The 17946-nt window shown below is 41.4% G+C and overlaps 1 protein-coding gene and 1 pseudogene across 1 annotated transcript in view; both read left to right on the forward strand.

Annotated features, from left to right (window-relative positions):
* LOC129403439 (uncharacterized) overlaps nt 1-17946 on the forward strand; it is a 575036-nt pseudogene that overhangs the window by 429370 nt on the left and 127720 nt on the right.
* Nucleotides 1-17946, forward strand: part of XRN2 (5'-3' exoribonuclease 2) — a 94747-nt gene that overhangs the window by 56514 nt on the left and 20287 nt on the right. Inside the window, 3 exon segments of the mRNA XM_004614413.3 lie at nt 7779-7847; nt 7939-8070; nt 12818-12945. Of these exon segments, the coding sequence (XP_004614470.2) occupies nt 7779-7847; nt 7939-8070; nt 12818-12945 (329 nt within the window).

Below are 17946 nucleotides of genomic sequence, written 5' to 3' on the forward strand. Positions count from 1 at the left end.
GGCTGTCACATGTTTGCTTGTGCTCCTTAATTTTTCTGTGTGTTTTCAAGGGCCTTCCTGTCCAGACCGCTGGAATTAGTTAATGCCACTTAACTTTCTAATTACGATAGGGACTTTCCCAAAGGGAGAGTTAAGAAAATAAATCCTAGACTTATTGTTTGTATGATTTTGTTGGTTGGTTGATTAGCTCTAACTCTGTAGGGGCCTTGATGGTTGGTATTCACTGTGTTTATAAAATCATTTTATATATATATAAAATCCTAGATTGAGTTGAAAATAGCTTTGTAATAAAATTAATTCTATTAGGTTAATTTCCTAAAGACCAAAGTTAACTGCCATGTGATATAAGCTTCAGTGTTATTGAAGGTAATTTTCATCTTACATCTACAGTTTGTGTATCTGGGGTTTTTCTGATTGTTTTTTCTGGGCCTATATATTCCATTGTTGTATTTACTTCTTTAATAGAAATGTGAAAGTGCAACTTTAGTGCCATTGTTTCTTAAGTTTTGCTTCTGACATTTTCTCACCTTCTCTTACTAAATTGTCTCATAGAGTTGGAACTAACTTCCTTACTTGAGAAGTTGTTACCTCAAGATGAGTTTAGTTGGACTCTGCATTATGTGAGGGCATGTCTGTAATGTTGAGAAAGCATATAATAGAAGTTGTTAAATTATTTTAAATACTTCTAGGAACCTTTGAGAATACCTAGCTGTGGCTACGTGATTGTTTTGTTGTTTTCTACTTGTGGTTCTGTAAATAATTCCATATATTTAATCCGTAATTTGAATAGAACTGAGCTACCTCTCCCTTAATCTTCCTCGTCTTGCTTTTCCATCTACCATGTAATATACTTGAATGTAATAGTTTTATATCCATGTGAAAGCTTGATATCCATAGTGGCGGAACAACTGCATGCCAGTATTCTCAAGGCCCAAATTTATTTTTTTTGAAGAATGTTTCTTAAACTTTCTGTGTGCAAGGGATAGAATGTTTTGGTTTTTTTTAGGGTCTTGTGGGGTGGGTTGGAACACAACCAAGCACTGCTGGAGGGTCAGTCTTGGCTCTGTGCTCAAGGATCACAACTGATGTTGCTCAGGGAACTACATGCAGTGCTGGGAGACCAGGATTGTCATGTGCAAGACAGATGCCCTAATGCCTGTTAGGTACCCCTCAAAAGTTTCATTTCTTCAGGGAGAATTCTTAAAATGGGAGTATTTGTTGTTGGATAGATAAAATAGAAGCAGATTGGGCGCTTTCCTTGCACATGGCTGACCATAGATTTGATCTCCATCACCCCATGTGGTCCCCCAAGCCCACCAGGAGTAGTTTCTGAGCATGGAGCCAAGAGTAATCCTTAGCACCCTTGGGTATAGCACCAAAACAAACATATCCCAAAAATGTGAATGTTTGCATAGATTTTTAATGCAGCCATTACTGCAGTGTTTATGAAGCTTATAGTTGCAAACAGGTAACTGAAGTTAGAAACTTGAAGGAAGAAGAATATATACTATATTAATAATAGACTTGATGGTTGAAAATCGCAGGTTTTTAATTTACTACTTCACAAGATAACAAACTGGTTATTCTCTTCAGATCAGCTGTCAGAAAAGGGCACTTGAAGTTTCATAAACTCTTTTAAGTATATTTAAAATGTCAAGTATATGAATCATGCGGATATATCAGTTTGCATTGGTATGCTGACAGCATTAATTATGGGGAAAGATAAAGTAAAAATGAAACTTTGTATTTTGGTGTTGCTTTCTTTGTGAAGTATGCTGACACTCTCAAATAAAAATCGTACTTAAATAGCAATTCTAAGGATAAATCTTGAAGTGAATTGCATTCAGAAAAGGAATATAGCGGCTGGAGAGATAGCACAGCGGGTAGGGCGTTTGCCTTGCACGCGGCCGACCCAGGTTCGAATCCCAGCATCCCATATGGTCCCCTGAGCACAGCCAGGGGTAATTCCTGAGTGAAAAGCCAGGAGTAACCCCTGTGCATCGCCAGGTGTGACCCAAAAAGAAAAAAAAAAAAAAAAGAAAAGGAATATAAATTCTATTGAGACTTTGTAACAGTATTTTCTTTTTAGTTGTGGTCAGTGGGACAGAGTTGTATCAGTAGTAGAGCCAGCTTTGTATGTATGACATCTGGATTTAGTTCCTGGTATCACCCCTCCCACCCTTCCCACCCACTTTGTGATACGGGTAAAGGCATTCTATGGGTTACCTACACACCCCACCACTGGGCCTTCATCTTAAATTTTTTTTTTTTTTTTGTGCAGGGATAGGTGGTTGGATCACACCTGACAGTGCTCAGGGCTCTTTCTGACTCTGCTCAGGGATTACTCCTGGTGGTGCTCAGGAGGCCATATGTGGTGCTGGGGATTGAGCTGGGGTTGACCTCATGCAAGGCAAGCACCATATTCTATCTCTTCAGCCCTTGGTCTCTCCTCTCCTCCCCTGTTCCCCTCCCCTCCCCTCCCCCCCACTCCTCTCCCTCTCCTCTCTCCCTTCTCCTCCCCTCCTCCCCTTTCTCCCTATGGGCTGGGGGGAATCATTTGTGGGATTAACCCATTTTCGGGACTGAACCATAGTCATCATGTGCAAAACAAGTGTCTCACCCACTGCACTACTTCTCTGGCCCCTGGACAACTTGTTTAGTCCATCGTCTGGCTCTTCTCTTAATTTACTTCTTTTCTAATGGTGCTTCTGTCTATCTCACTGTTACTTTTCTCTCTTCCCCTGATTAACTTTGCAATTCCTTTTGTTTCTCTTTGTGGGATTTGTTAGAATAATCTTTTATCTTTTTTCTCCTTTATTATTGTTCTTATATATTGTAGCACTGTCCTGTTGTTCATCGATTTGCTCGACTGGGCACCAGTAACGTCTCCACTGTGAGACTTGTTGTTACTGTTTTTGGCATATCAAATACACCATGGGTAGCTTGCCAGGCTCTGCTGTGTGGGCGGGATACTCTCGGCAGTTTGCCATGCTCTCCGAGAGGGATCTTACATATTATTATAATAAAATTATTTCCTTTGTTTTGGTATTCTACCTTTAAAAATTATTTGCATTAAATAAACCTGGGGACAACTGAAGAAACTTAAGATGGCTCTGAATAAAAAGTGATCCCTTTTGATCTTTGCAAATAGGTATCTGCCTGGCCTCTGGTTTCACTTTTAAGAGATGTGCTCAGATTGTGAGTGATGTTACCACATAGGAAAAGTGCAGTTGAACTGAGATTATGCTTTTGTTTTTAGTAAAAAGCAATAGTTGTTAGTCTTGGGTAGCAAATTGAAATACTAAAAGTTCTCAGCCAGTGAAAACTAACCAGTTTTAGGCAAGAGTAGGTAAGTCTTCAAATTAATTCTCAAAGTTTCATATCCTTATCCTCAAAGGGAAAAGGATACGTTAATTTTTGAAATCGTAGTGTCCTTTGTCCCTTCAGTAGGTCCTCAAACTTATTTTTAGATACTCCTTTTCTGTCTTCTAGTAGTTGGACCATGCTAAATACATAGACCACTCTGTTAATTTTAGTCGTGAGGGGATGTAGAGAATCTTGGAGACTATTTTTCTATTAGCTTGAAATCTTTTTTCCTTCAGAACATAAATGTGTGAATAATGGAATTTTTAAAAACAATTTTATTGAGCACACACTTGTTAAGTAAAGGGATATGTTTTCCCAGTCTTTTGTAACCATACCATGTCTTCCAGGAGAAATCATCTCTGTAACCCTGAGACTATTTTTCCCCCTCTTTTAAAAAAAAAAAAATTAAATTTTTCCCTTTACATCTTATGTAAACACTGTGGTTGACAAAGTTGTTCATGATGTAAAGACATCCAGTAAACCAACACAGATCCCACCACCATTGCATCTTCTCACCACCACTATCCCCAATTTTCCCAACCACTCCTTAAGCCTGCCCAGATAGCAGACCCTCGATAATTTATTTTAAGTTGCTTATTATAATTTGCTAAAAGAATGATCAAAAAATGTTTTCCTCAGAAGAAAGTGAGGATGTGTATCTCACCATGGAGCTATTAAACCTTTGTATAAAGATTACTAAGATGTAGTTAGCGGTTGAGGCTTCGGTGTTGATATTTTGTTAATTGAGATTGGATATCTTCTACATTACATCCCATCCAATCTTGTGTGCTACTTTTGCTAAGTGTTGTAGAGTTTGAAGTGTCACATAGCCTTGAATATAGCCCCACTCCAGGAAGCCCAAAATTTTAATGGGGTGATGACAGCTGGAGTTAAATTTTTAAGAGAGAGAGAGAGTGTGTGTGTGTGTGTGTATGTGTGTGTGTGTGTCTCTTTGTGTTTGTCTGTGTGTGTGTGTGTGTGTCTGTGTGTGTGTACCAGGACTTCTTGTAGTACAGGGAGATGGGGAAGGTAGCCCATTCCCAACTCCGTGAAAGCCTGGAGATTTCAGTCACAAAATCCTCATACCTGAATTTTTCAACAGATTCATTTCTGGATGAGGCTCTGGATGAGTAGTGGAGCCCCAGCAGGAGCATGGCAGCAGTTGTAGAGTATGGAGGGTGTTAGCTGCCTGGCCTGTTGGGTAGATGCTGGGCTTACCCGCCCCCTCTGGGTACCCTGGACAACTCTGGGGTTATTTTTTCTTCCTGAGAGCTTGTCACCTTAGTTATTTGCTTCATTTTTTTCATTCCAGCTCTTTCTTTGTATGACTTGCAGGTCTTCTTGAGCTTTGACCAGATGGTGATTTTCATACCCGGTTTCTAACATTTTTACTTGCTCAACATTCCTACCTCAAACATATATGTTGGTGGTTTTACTAGACTGTGTAATTAACTTTGCATCTCTTCTTTTCCTCTGCTCTCCTTTAGTCTTCTGCTAGGAGGTTCTTTCTGGTTGCATCTTTGATCAGTTTTTGTTTTGTTTTGTTTTGTTTTTGTTTTTGGGCTGTACTCTGGGTGCCCAGGGCTTGCTCCTCCTGGCTTTGCACTCAGGGATCAGACCTGGGCTGGCCATGTACACATGCCCTACCTGCTGTATAATCTCTCCAGTCCTAATCTCTTAAAACTCTAGGTGGCTTCACTTTGTGGTCAGAGCAAGCCATTTACAACAGTAACACAGTTTGACCAGCCTCTTATTGCCCCTTCTGATCATAGGCCTTTTCACACTAATTCGGTCCTCAGTAGAGTTTTGACCTACCTAGGAATCGAACCATGAGAACTTAAAGCATTGTTGCATGTGAAGAATCAGTTTGTGTTCTCTATTGAGAATGGTACTTGTTAATCCTGAATGAGAATATATTCACTTTATCTTAATATTTCGAGAACATAGTCATCCAGGTAACATTTTTATAGTACTGATTTCTCTCCTATGTCTTTGCTGGCAAAAAGCTTCTCCAAATGAACTGGTCTCCATCTAGACCCATTTTTGTGTTTGTGTTCCATTCATTTCCTCTGTTGTGTTATAACCCATTCTGTCCCACATTAACTATTTTCTTAAGCTTTACAACAATTCTGTTTGCTAGGGTCTTAGATAATGTTTTCCTTGTGTCCTAGTATAAAAACTCCTTTCTACCTTCCCCATACCCAGGTGCGTTTGGCCAACACTCACTCAGAGATTCTTGTGGAAGACATGAGCATTCAATGGTTTTGATTTAGATTTGTTTCTGTTGTTACCTGGCCCACCACCTGATTAAGTATTCATATTAATAACATATAAGTTGTGTTATCAAAAATTCCTGTCTCCCTTTTTGAGGGGGACACAGGTTTTTTGCCTGGTCTGCGTTCACACCCATTCCTACCCTGCCACCTGTGTGTAGTGGACACTTAGAGTCTGTTTGGTAATTTGGTGAGACGCACAGGCATCTGCTTTGAAACTCTTGTCGAAACTCAAAGTCCATTATTTTTTTCCTTTTAAATCTGTTTTCTCTCTTTTCATTGTATCTTCAAAGCTCTAAAGGAAGTCCAAATACTTAATTGCTGTTTTCTCAGGTACCCACTTAAACTTTTCACATTGCCTGTTACTACCCTTTGCCCTGCCCTTTGCTGCCTTGCTCAGTAGAGGATATTTGAAGTAAAGGCCATTGGCAGAGAAGTCTGAGTTATAAGGGAAACAGATTGAGTAAATGAAGTGTTGTTCAGCGATTATTGAGCTCATGGCATTTTTATTATAAATGAAGCTGGATTTTGTGTACTTAAAATATACATAGTTAATCAGTGGACTTAGCTCAGTGGGCTGGAGGGCATGAAGGAGGCCCCCTCGTTTGAAACCTAGTGCTGCCTGGACCTTGCCTCCACCCTGAGCATTGAGCCAGATCTTGGCTTTCTCGGGTGTGGTCTTAAAACCAGAACAAAGTAACCAAATTCAGGAATGAAACTTAGTAGTTAGATGCATTTCTCACATATATGTGTGTGATCCCCAGCTACACATACATATTTACCATCTCATCTTCTCCCCACCCACCCCCACCACACACACATAATACACATAAAGTTAAGTCCTGGAACAAAAATATCTTAAAGTGGCAGTATGTGAAGAGAAAGTCATGTAAAATGGCAACCAGATCATTATGCCTATGTAATTGGTAGTCATTGGAGAAATTTTAGAATATGCAGCTTACAAATAAGAGGATTGCACAGAGGACATTTCACTGATAACCTTTTGATGAATAGTGGTTAGTCTATTATATATATATTTTTCAGGTCATTATGAAATTTTTAAAAATCTCAGTTGAGGATATTTAGGAATGACCATAATTTCTTCTAGGTGTCCACTATTATTTATACATTTAGAATGTATAGTTTTTCAGCAATAAGACTACTAAAGTAATAGACATCCAGAACTCTAAGCCTGGCACATCATCAGTCCTGGGCATTATTGATACAGAAGTCGGTATACTTTGCCCTGGGAATAGGCACGTGCTCATTCATACTAACACCACCACAAACACCCCAAAAGTTGTTTGATGTAGCTTAAAACTTAGTATTTAGTCTGAGCTTTTCTTTTTTTTTTGTATAAAACATTTTATTTAGAGGCTTTTAGGAAGGAGGAGAGGGGAAGAGAGTAGTGTGTCCGAGAGAGAATACGGGCTTCTCCTAGGACACAGTGTTCACGTCTCGAAAGGAGGGACGGGCGCTGTTTGTGCTCGGGGACACATGTGTTCGGCCAAGTGGACGCAGGCAGCACATGGGCTCACGTAGCACATGTACGAGCTTCCTTTGTTCAAGGTGGCCCTTACAGGCTTTCTCCAGTTTGCCTCACGTGTGCCTGCTAACCTTTGTGTAGCTTTCATTGTGGGAAACCCAGTAGTGGAGCAAGATACCAGTTTCAAACTGGGCAAGTGCAAGTGTTTTGTGTCACAGATTATTAGGATTCGTTTTTTGATTTTGCAAATGTTTTTGTTGATGCTTGCCTCTTTATTGCTAATCTCTAAGATGCTAGAAGAGTATCTGAACAGAATAAAAGATTTAAGACTTCTTTTTTTTCTTCTTGAGCCACACCTCGTGGTGCTTAGAGTTTACTTCTGCACTCAGGAATCACTCCTGGCAGTATTTAGGGGCCCATTTGGAATGCTGGGGATTGAACCTGGGTCAGCATGTACAAGGCATAGCACCCTTCCTGCTGTATCCAGCCCTCTAAAACATTTTTTGTTATTGTTATAACAATTTAGCAAAGCTTTCACTTCATTGTTTTTAGAGAAGAATTTATTGCTTGAATATGAAAAATGGTTATTTTACATGGTAGTTAAGTCAGGCTAATACAATAAAATCTTAAAAGTGTGTATTCTTTTTTTCTAGTATTAATTTTAAAGACCCACAGTTCGCTGAAGATTTCATTTTTAAAGCTGTAATGCTTCCAGGAGCAAGGTAAACTCGCACTTAGAAAATACACATTATTTGAGATTGTTTTGTATGAATGATATTCACCTGTGTAACTATTGTGTTTTCAAATGGTTAGAAAACCAGCACCAGTTCTGAAACCTGGTGACTGGGAGAAATCCAGCAATGGACGGCAGTGGAAGCCCCAGCTGGGCTTTAATCGAGATCGACGGCCTGTGCATCTGGATCAGGCGGCATTCAGGACTTTGGGGTGAGTGGTGGTTCTCCAGCCTTTGTTTTCTCTCACTGCTGTATACATAGCAGTGATGCTGCAGAGAGTAAGACACCAAACAGGCACAGTAATTTTAAAGATATCTTAATGAATCTGACACGTTTGTGCTTTTCTTTAGATTTAAAAAATTTACTTTTGTTTTCTTGGTATTTTACTGTTTTATATATGTGTTATATATGTGTTTATATGTGTGTTGCTTGAAAACTCCAGTATTTCCTCCTTGGGTTTTACTTACTTCCTTACAGTTAAAGAAAACAATACTTTCTTCACCCTCAGAAGAAAGTGTTTGTCTTTTTGTCTCTTTGATTTCGTTTTTGGTCTCTACCCAGTTTTCCTTAGGGCTACTCGTTGCCCCCTGCTCAGGGCTCACTCCTGGGGGCCTTAAGGTCAGACAAGGTGCTGGGGGTTGAGTCGAGTTTTGAGGTATGAAAGGGAGCACCGTCCCCGCTTTGCTATTTCTCTGGCTTCAACTCTCAGAAATATTTTGGTTTTGTCTTTGGATAACACCCAGTGATTCTCGGGGGTTACTCCTGGATCTGCTCTCAGGAATTACCCCACGTGGTACATGGGGGACCATATGGGATGCCGGGGATCAAACCTGGGTCAACCGTATGCAAGGCAAGCACTTTACCTGCTGAAATATCTGGTTCCTCCCGTGGAATTCTTGACTGTTTGATGTATGTAAGGAGAGTGTTTCAGTTTCTAACCAGCATAACAGTACACAAAGTCACCAATCTCCCAGGACTTTTATGCTTAATATTATTACTTGGATTTGCATTTCTTCATGATGCTAAGTCATGTTCATTGGTTGTGTCTCTTCTGTCAGTTTTTGTTTCTATTTTTTGTTTTTTCCTTTGCACCAATTATTTAATTCTACTTTTCCAAGCCATAGAGAAGGAGCTTTGAAACAGTAGCAGGTGAATCTGGGATAAAAATAGTGACAGGAAAAAAAATCCACTTCTGAAATATTCAAACATAAAGAATGGCAATAGATCAGAGGAAGTATTAATGAGTTATTATAATTAATGATAACTCATAAGCAGGTATCTCCATTTCAATGGAAATTTTTTTTTTAAGTAATGTCGGAGTACTGCTGTTTAGTTTATTCAGCCATTGATTAAGCTGATTCAGTTGGGCATGAATTCCACATTAGCACTGTCAGCACTGTCGTCCCGTTGTTCATCAGTTTGCTTGAGTGGGCACCAGTAACGTCTCCATTGTGAGACTTGTTGTTACTGTTTTTGGCATATCGAATACACCATGGGGAGCTTGCCAGGCTCTACCATGTGGGCGGGATACTCTCCGTAGCTTGCTTGGCTCTCTGAGAGGGAAGGAGAAATTGAACCCTGGTTGGCCGCGTGCAAGGCAAAAGCTTTACCCGCTGTGCTTTTTTTTTTTTAAATTCTATTCTGAATGTTAACTTTATTTTATTATTATTATTTCTCCTCCCCCCCTCCCCATTCTTTTGATTCACTGTGAGATCACAGTATCACAGTATCCCGTTAATCACCGATTTCTCGGGCGGGCTCAGTAACATCTCATTTCGTCCTTTCCCTGAGATCTTAGAAGTGTATCTCAACTTGGCCCTCCTAACCATGTTGCACTGGGGGCTCTTCAGAGTCAGGGGAATGAGATCCAGCTTGTTACTGGATTTTGCATATGAATACACCATGGGAAACTTGCAAGGCTGTCCCATGGGGGCAGGAAACTCTCAGAAGCTTGCCAGTTTCTCCCAGAGGGAGAAGAAGACTAAAGATATTACTTCTGGGAGCTTGCTTTTAAGTCTCTGGGTGCTGACCATTGATAGAATTACACACTCCTGGGTTCCTCTGCCGGTACCTTCATGCGTGAGGCCTGTCCGAATGTGTAGAGAGGAGCCTCCAGCATGGCTGTAGCTAGGTTCCGGTGGTCTTCGGCCGCCGGGAGCTCTGCTCAGGGTGGGGAGGGAAGCTGGAGCCCATCCCCTTCAAGGGACCCTGGGGAAGACAGCCAGGCATGCGGGCAAGAGACTCTCTTGTCACACTGTGAGATAAAGCTACAAAACTTTCATGTTTGAGCTTTGATCATACAATCATCAAACTGCCACTGGTGCCAAAGTTTCACCAGTGCACACTCTCTACCACCAAAATCCCCAGTAATCCTCCCCCCACCCCTGCCCCTGTTTCAACCCTTCCCCTGTGTGTGTGGCAGACAATTTCCCCCATACTCTTTCTCTACTTTGGTTACATTCAGTATTTTGACACCAGTCTCACCATCACTCAAACCTGCCGAAAAGGCAATGCTAGATGATTTGTTTTGTATTCCTTGTTATGGATAGAATATAATGTCTAGGAAATTCTGAGTTCTCTTCTGGGAGCTTTAGTTTATAGTCTCTGGATCTTGGCTGTTGATGAGATTACATAGTGCTAGGGGCAGTTTGTGAGTGTGACTGCCAAGCTTCTGGAAAACGGGGCCTGGGGGAGGGGGCCCAGTCCTGATCCAAGAGGGCTTGGAGATGTCAGTCACAGGTTCCCGCATATTTGGGTTTTCCTGACGGTGCACTCTTGGGTGAGGCTTGTCCGAGCATGAGGAGAGAGGCCTTGGGAATAGTGGCGGTTGGGTTCTGGAGGTTTTTGACTTCTGGGGTTCTGCTTGGGGCAGCGAGGGAAACTCAACCCGCACCCTTCCGAGGTGCCCCGGTGAAGACAGCCTGGCGCCGGGGTAGGGCATTCTGCAGAGCTCTCTTCTGCAATTCATAGGAAATCTTTAAGATTCAAAATGGGAGGGCCAGCGAGACAGTCCAGCAGGTAGGGAATATAGCCAACTTGGGTCTGATCCCCCATCACTACATATGGTACCCCAAGCAGGCACCACTGACTACACTCCTCTCTCCAGCCCCACCTCTCCAAAAAAAATTTCAGGATTACATATCAGCAGTAGATCACCATTAGCATTTTATACAGTAATAAGGGATGGTATTGCATAGTGGTTAAGAATATGGCTTTAGATTCTAAATGTCTGGATTCAAATCCTAACAGTTCATTTTTTTCTGTTTTTTTTTTTTTTTTTAAGCTAGGGAACCCTTTATCTCCCCCCCCTTTTTTTTAAATGTAAAATGGGAATGCTAGTTATACAGACTTCATGATGTTGTTAGAGAATTACTAAGAGATGTGTATAATAGGCTATTTTCTAAAGCTCTAAATAAGCTGTTAGTGTGGTTGGGTTTTTTCTTTATTTTTTTTTTTCTTAATTGGCTTATTTTGATACATACAGGTCCTGCAGCATAGAATTTTAAAGCTGTAGTAGGGTTGAAGGTGAGGAATTCTCACCCCGTGGTGCTCAGGTACTGGGGGTCAATCACAGTGGTGCTTGGGGGATCATGCAGTGCCTGGGGTGGAGCCTACATATGAAGGATCTGCCCAGTCTGTTTAGTCAGCTCTCTGGTCCTCTACGCCTCTATGTAAATTGTGTAAATTGTGCCTTACAATTTAATATGTAACTAAGAGTCTGCACTCACTGTCAAATTTCCAGTGCCATCTCACCATTTAACCCCCCCTTACTGTCCCTTCTACTATTATACCGTACCTTCTGAGTCTAGGTGTTACTTTTGGGGTTCTTGGTCAGTTTTTCTGCTTCAGTTATATTCTATATATGAATAAAGCCATCTGGTGATTCTTTTATTTCCTTATTTCATATAGCAAAAATCACTTCAGGGTCCCTTTTCTTTTTTTACCCTAAAAAGCATGATTTTATCTTTTTAAATGTGGAATGATACCCATTATATCCCTAACAGGGGGGATAGTCATTAGTTTTTCCTCTCTCCTCTCTGTCTTTCTCTCTCTCTCTCTCTCTCTCTCTCCTTCCCTCTCTCTCTCCCTCTCAGGATCCTCTCTTTCCCCCTCTCTCCCCCTCTCCTTTGTCTCCTCCACCCTTTTTCTAACTCTCTCTCTGCCCTCGCTCTCCCCCTCCCCTTCTCCACCCGCCCCATCCTCTCCACACTTCATTGTTGTTCATTGTTATTGCCAGGGATACATACAGCGGCCTTACCAGGATCAACACTCAGTATGTCTAACAGTGCCAGCAAGACACGCTCTCCACCACTTAAGTTACAGCCCTAGGTCCAGAGTTTTTATTTCTCATAGTAAAAGAACTGCAAATTTAAAAAGTAGTCTTAAGTTATATTGCAGTATTTCTACTCTTTTGGAAAGCACCTTAGAAGCCCCTCTAAATAGAATTCTGAGCTTGAAGATACTTTTAATTTGATTCAGATTACTATTTCTTAGAAAATATTCTGAGAAAATAATAGGAGCTGCACAAAATTATGTTTAGATACCTCTGGTGCGTTATTGTTCATAATACTAATATTCAATGAGAGAAGTGGTAGTAATATGAGAGCCAACAATATAATTATTACAATGACTACAAAAGATTCAGAAAATGTATAACAATATGAAAAAAGCAAAGTACAATATACAAAGTACAATATAATAACACCATGGTTTGTTGAAGACATACAATACAAAAGAAAGAAAAATATTTTTTCTAAAGTAAGCATAGCAAATGAACTTTTGCTGTCAGTGTTACCATAGAATATTGCTTTGAACTTTGTTACTTAGATATCTTTTAAATTTGTATTAGCTTTCTAGTTGTAAAGAGACAACAGCATTAGCATTGTTAAATTTGTATCAAGTATAATTTGATGGTTATAGCTATATGATTTTTTTTTTAATTGGGGGTGTCTTTATAGCCATGTTATGCCAAGAGGCTCAGGAACTGGTGTGTATAGCAATGCCGCACCACCGCCTGCCACTTACCAAGGAAACTTATACAGACCGCTGTTGAGAGGACAAGCCCAGATTCCAAAGCTTATGTCAAGTAAGTTTTCAGTGATTGGTTATTTTATTTGTTTAATTAGATTGCACAATAAATATTGGTTTCTAATCATGCTTAAGGATTATTTCATCAGTGCAGGTACAGTTGAATTAAAATATTTAATTAAAATGGTATGGAAACTGATCATTCAGGTATTTTTATCTTTACTGGGTATATTTATAAAATAAATTGGATTTGTTGTCATTATAAATTTGCTTCTAAATAAACATAGACGTATGTAGGATGAATTTCTATTTAGTCTTGAATACAGGGACCACGGATGTCCCTCAGTGATAGAATTCATGCCTTGTGGGGTGAGGACCTAGGTTTGATTCCCTGGTACCACAAAGAAAATACATACAAGTGTTGAGGCAGTCAAATCAGTTGCACCGTAGATGTGCAGCTGCACCCACTTGAATCACTTAAAGATGACAGTATCACTTTCTCTGTCTGGGGATTTACAGTGTTCTGGATCCGACACTCCTGGCAAAGTGGGGCTTGACCCTCGGATGCCCACGTGCAGAGCAAGCGCCCTGCCCACTGTACTGTCTCTGGCCTTGCAGTATCACTGTCTTGATTCAAATTGTATGTTAGATAACAAAAGAGATATTTAAGTCAAAATATGCTTATAACCTGTGGTTTTGTGAAAATCACAGTCTTGGGGACAGAGTGGTGGTACAGCTAGTTGGGTGTTTGCCTTGCACACGGCCCACCCAGGTTCGATCCCCGGCATCCCATATGGTCCCCCAGCACCACCAGGAATGATTCCTGAGTGGATAAACCAGGAGTAACCCCTGCGCATCACTGGGTATGACCCAAAAAGCCAAAGAAAAAAACCCAGACACCTTGTCACTTGTTTTGTGGACTGAAGTGGTTCAGAAATGTTAACTATAAAAAATTGCATAGCCATTTTGACTTTAGTACAAAAGGGGAGAAAAATAGTTGAATGGTAGATGTTACAGATTTTTATATACCCATTTAAAATTTTATCTTCATTTTTATCTTTTAACTCCATGCATGCTCTTTTATTAAGAATGTATAAATTGGAGTGATAGCACAGCAGGTAGGGCATTTGCCTTGCACATGGCCAACCCGGGTTGTTTCCCAGCATTCCATATGGTCCCCCAGCACTGCCAGGAGTGCTATTCCTGAGTGCAGAGCAGGAGTGACCCCTGTGCATCGCCGGGTGTGACTCAAAAAGCAAAAAAAAGAACGTATAAATTATGTGCCAAATTTCAAGCATGCTTCTTTTGGGAGGCGGGGGGTGTTTGGGGCCACACCTGGCAATACTCAGTGACTCTTGCTTGGCTCCACTCTCAGAGATCACACTTGGTGGGCTCAGGGCACCATATAGGGTGCCAGGGATCAAGCCTGGCTCAGCCACATGCAAGACCTTACCTACTGTATTACTTTTCTAGTCCCTCAATTAAAGGCTTTTTAAATAACCTCCCCTGTTTCTCCTCTCCTGGTGGTCTTGGCTACTGTTCAATCAGAAATCGCAGCATGGGGGCTAGGGGTAGGGCGCATGCACAACTGGACAGCAAGATGCTGATGACATTTGTCAAATCTCTGTCTTATATTTGCACCCTTCTCTAAGTGTGTGTGTATGTGTGTTGGCTTTGGGGTCCCACCCACCTGTGCTTACAACTGGCCCTCTGGCTCCCTACTCATGGATCACTCTTGGTGCACTGGGGACCAGGTAGTGGCAGGGATCGAACCAAGAATGGCCACATACAAAGCAGAGACCCTTGTCCTCTCATCTGAGCTGCCATCCCCAGAATGGCTTCTGTTCTGTTCTGTTCTGTTTTATGGGCCACACACATGTGCTCAGAGTTTCTTCCTATCTCTGTGCTCACGAGTGATCTCTGCTGGGCTCAGGTGACTCTCTGGTGCTGGAGGAGTGAAAAATTTATAGAAATCACAGTCAGCAAAAAATAAAAAGTGATACTTAAATTGAGATAATGGAGGGATTTGGGATGTTCTAGGCTAAGTAAGAAACAATGACCATCAAGAGACTCCCCCAGCATCACGTGGTCCCGGAGACTGCTGTGGGGTCCCAGCACCACTGCGCAGGGCCACTACAGAGGGCTTCTCAGTTGCTTGTTTACAAAAGTACTTACTTTAAGTATTGATTTTTTACACAGACAACTTAATGAGTTCATTTCATTTCAAAGTTCATTATTCTTTTTAATATGTCAAGACACAGTCATGTCTTCTACAAATAATGAAAGTTATATTAATTCATTTTCCAAGTTTTAAGACTTTAGTCTTTTTGCTTAATAGTGTTGGCTGGAACCTCTAGTCTTAGAACAATAGATTTTATTGTTGCCTATAAATAACCTTTGTTTGAATGAAAACATTTCCTTTTTTATTTCACGTTTTTTCATTCATCAAATTTTGTGAAGTGCTTTCCCTTCATCTGTTGATAATAATGTGGGGGTTTGTCCCCCTTTTCTGGTTTTTTTTTTTTTGGTTTTTGGGTCACACCTGGCGATGCACAGGGGTTACTCCTGGCTCTGCACTCAGGAATTACTCCTGGCGGTGCTCAGGGGACCATATGGGATGCTGGGATTTGAACCCGGGTCGGCCGCGTGCAAGGCAAATGCCCTACCCGCTATGCTATCACTCCAGCCCCTGTCCCCCTTTTCTGTTAAGTGATTTACAGAGATTGATTTTCCACTGTTTAGCCGACCTGGCATTACTAGAATAATAGTTCTTTTTTTGTATGACACTACCTTTGATGTATCAGTATGTTATGTGTTGGGGGTTTCAGCTACATTATGAGAGATCAGCTTAGAGATTGCATTGCTCTGGGTATCATAAAATAAGGTAGGTAGAAAGAGTTCTACATTTTTGGTTTCTATAAGGGTTAGTCTAAAAATTCTTCGTATCTTAGTCCTAAAATGAATTAGTGGTGAATCCTTTTAGGCTTCAAATTTCTTCATGAAAAGCATTTTAATTATGCATATAGCATCTTTTTAATTTTCTTTTTGAGGCACACTCAGTGGTGCTGTGGGGCTGCTTCTAGCAGTGCTGGGGGAGGGGGGGCGGTGCAGGCGGTGCGCCCAGAGCTACACAGGGGATCCTGGGGTGCCAGCTTCTGAACCTCAGCCTTCAGAAGCTCCCTCCTCTGGCTCAGGATTTGAATTCTTCGATTGGGGTGAGGGGAACAACCTGGTGTTACTCAGGGCTTGCTCCTGGATCCGTGCTCAGGGATCACTTTAGCGGGTGCCTTAGGGGGACTTGTGCACTGCTGGGAATTGAACTGGGTTAGCTGCATGCAAAACAAGCGGCTTACCACCCCATTCCACCCACGCCCAAATATCTCTTCAGCCTGATGTTGGAGCAAGGGGAGTGGGTCAAAGAGGGGGGCCCCACCTAAAGGTGTTCATGGGCTTCTCCTGGCTCTTTGCTCCAGGAGATGCCCAGCGGTCTGCTTAAGGAGCAGTAATACATGTCACTAGGGTGCAGACTCGGGCAGCAACTTCACCCCTGTTCACTCTCCTCCAGGGCTAGGTTTCAGATTCTTCAGTAGATTTAGGGTACTGTTACTTCTTGTTTTGGCTTTCATTAGGTTTGTTAGGTTTTGAACCTCAGCCTTCACATGTTAACTTTGTGCTATCTCCTCTGGCTCAGGAGATACTGTAAAATTGTTCATTCTAAAATTTCAAATTTACTGAAATTATACATGTATAGTACACATTAATAAAATTACTTAAGGGGCTGGAGTGATAGCACAGCGGGTAGGGCGTTTGCCTTGCACGCGGCCGACCCAGGTTCGATTCCCAGCATCCCATATGGTCCCCTGAGCACCGCCAGGAGTAATTCCTGAGTGCAGAGCCAGGAGTAACCCCTGTGCATCGCCAAGTGTGACCCAAAAAACAAAACAAACAAAAAAATAAAATTACTTAAAACTAAGTCTCTAAAAATTACTTAAAACTAAAACTAATGGATTGGTGTTTCTAGGGCCTGTCTACTGATATAGTGTTCCATTTTTTTCATGTTGAGCTGGTGTTGATTTTCATTCTTGTTGATACTTCCCCCACATTATATTTTTTTATTTCAATTTAATTTCTGCTTTTTACTCTTTCCTAATTTCTTCAAGATTAAACTGTGATTTTTCTAATTTTTTTTTTTAATTTTATTGAATCACCATGTGGAGGGTTACATAGTTCTCAGGATTATGTCAGTTATACAGTACTCAAACACCCTTCCCTTCACCAGTGCCCATATTCCATCACCAAGTGCCCCAGTATACCTGCCGCCCCCTCCCATCTCCCCAGTTCCCACCCTTGTAAGTGATAAGTTTCACTTCCTTTACGCTTTATCTTGATTACATTCCATGTTCCAACACATAACTCACTATTGTTGCTGGGGTTTCCCCCCAAAAAGAAAAAGACAGTCCTATTGCCAAGGAAGCATTTGATAGTTCTCCATTGCTAAGAATATAGAGATATTAAGTCCCGCTGTTTGTTACATAACTTTTCTTTTTCCCCCCTTGCCCCGCGCCACCGAGTTCATGCCTGTTTAGTAATCGCCACGCTGCCTGACAAAGGGAAAAAAAAAAAACGAAAAGGATGATTATTTCCCGTCATCAGCAGGCGTGGGGCTCTGGCTTAGTTGATAGACTAGTAGAGTGTCTGCAAGCAGTTTCTGGAACCAAAGGTCTTGCGCTGGTATCGGCTCCGGCTTGAGATTCCACCAGCGTCCCGCTATTCAATGTACATAATTTTTCCCCTTATATCCCATTCCCACACCACCAGGTCTGTTTGCTTAATGGACATCACACTATGGTTGACGCCACGCCGTGTTTCTTCCCGAGAAAGAAGGATATTTCCAGTCTAGAGAGATGGCTACCACTTTGATTGCCTTCAATATTTCAGCAGAAGACTTACTATTCTTGTTAGGATCTCCCTCAAAAGTCCGACCCGTTAAAAAGGAACCATTACATATTGCTGATGCTAAGATGACATTAGGTCGCGCGGCAGCGGCTGCGCGGTTTTG

The sequence above is a fragment of the Sorex araneus genome, chromosome 3 (genome assembly GCF_027595985.1).
Source record: "Sorex araneus isolate mSorAra2 chromosome 3, mSorAra2.pri, whole genome shotgun sequence".
Taxonomy (NCBI): Eukaryota; Metazoa; Chordata; class Mammalia; order Eulipotyphla; family Soricidae; genus Sorex; species Sorex araneus.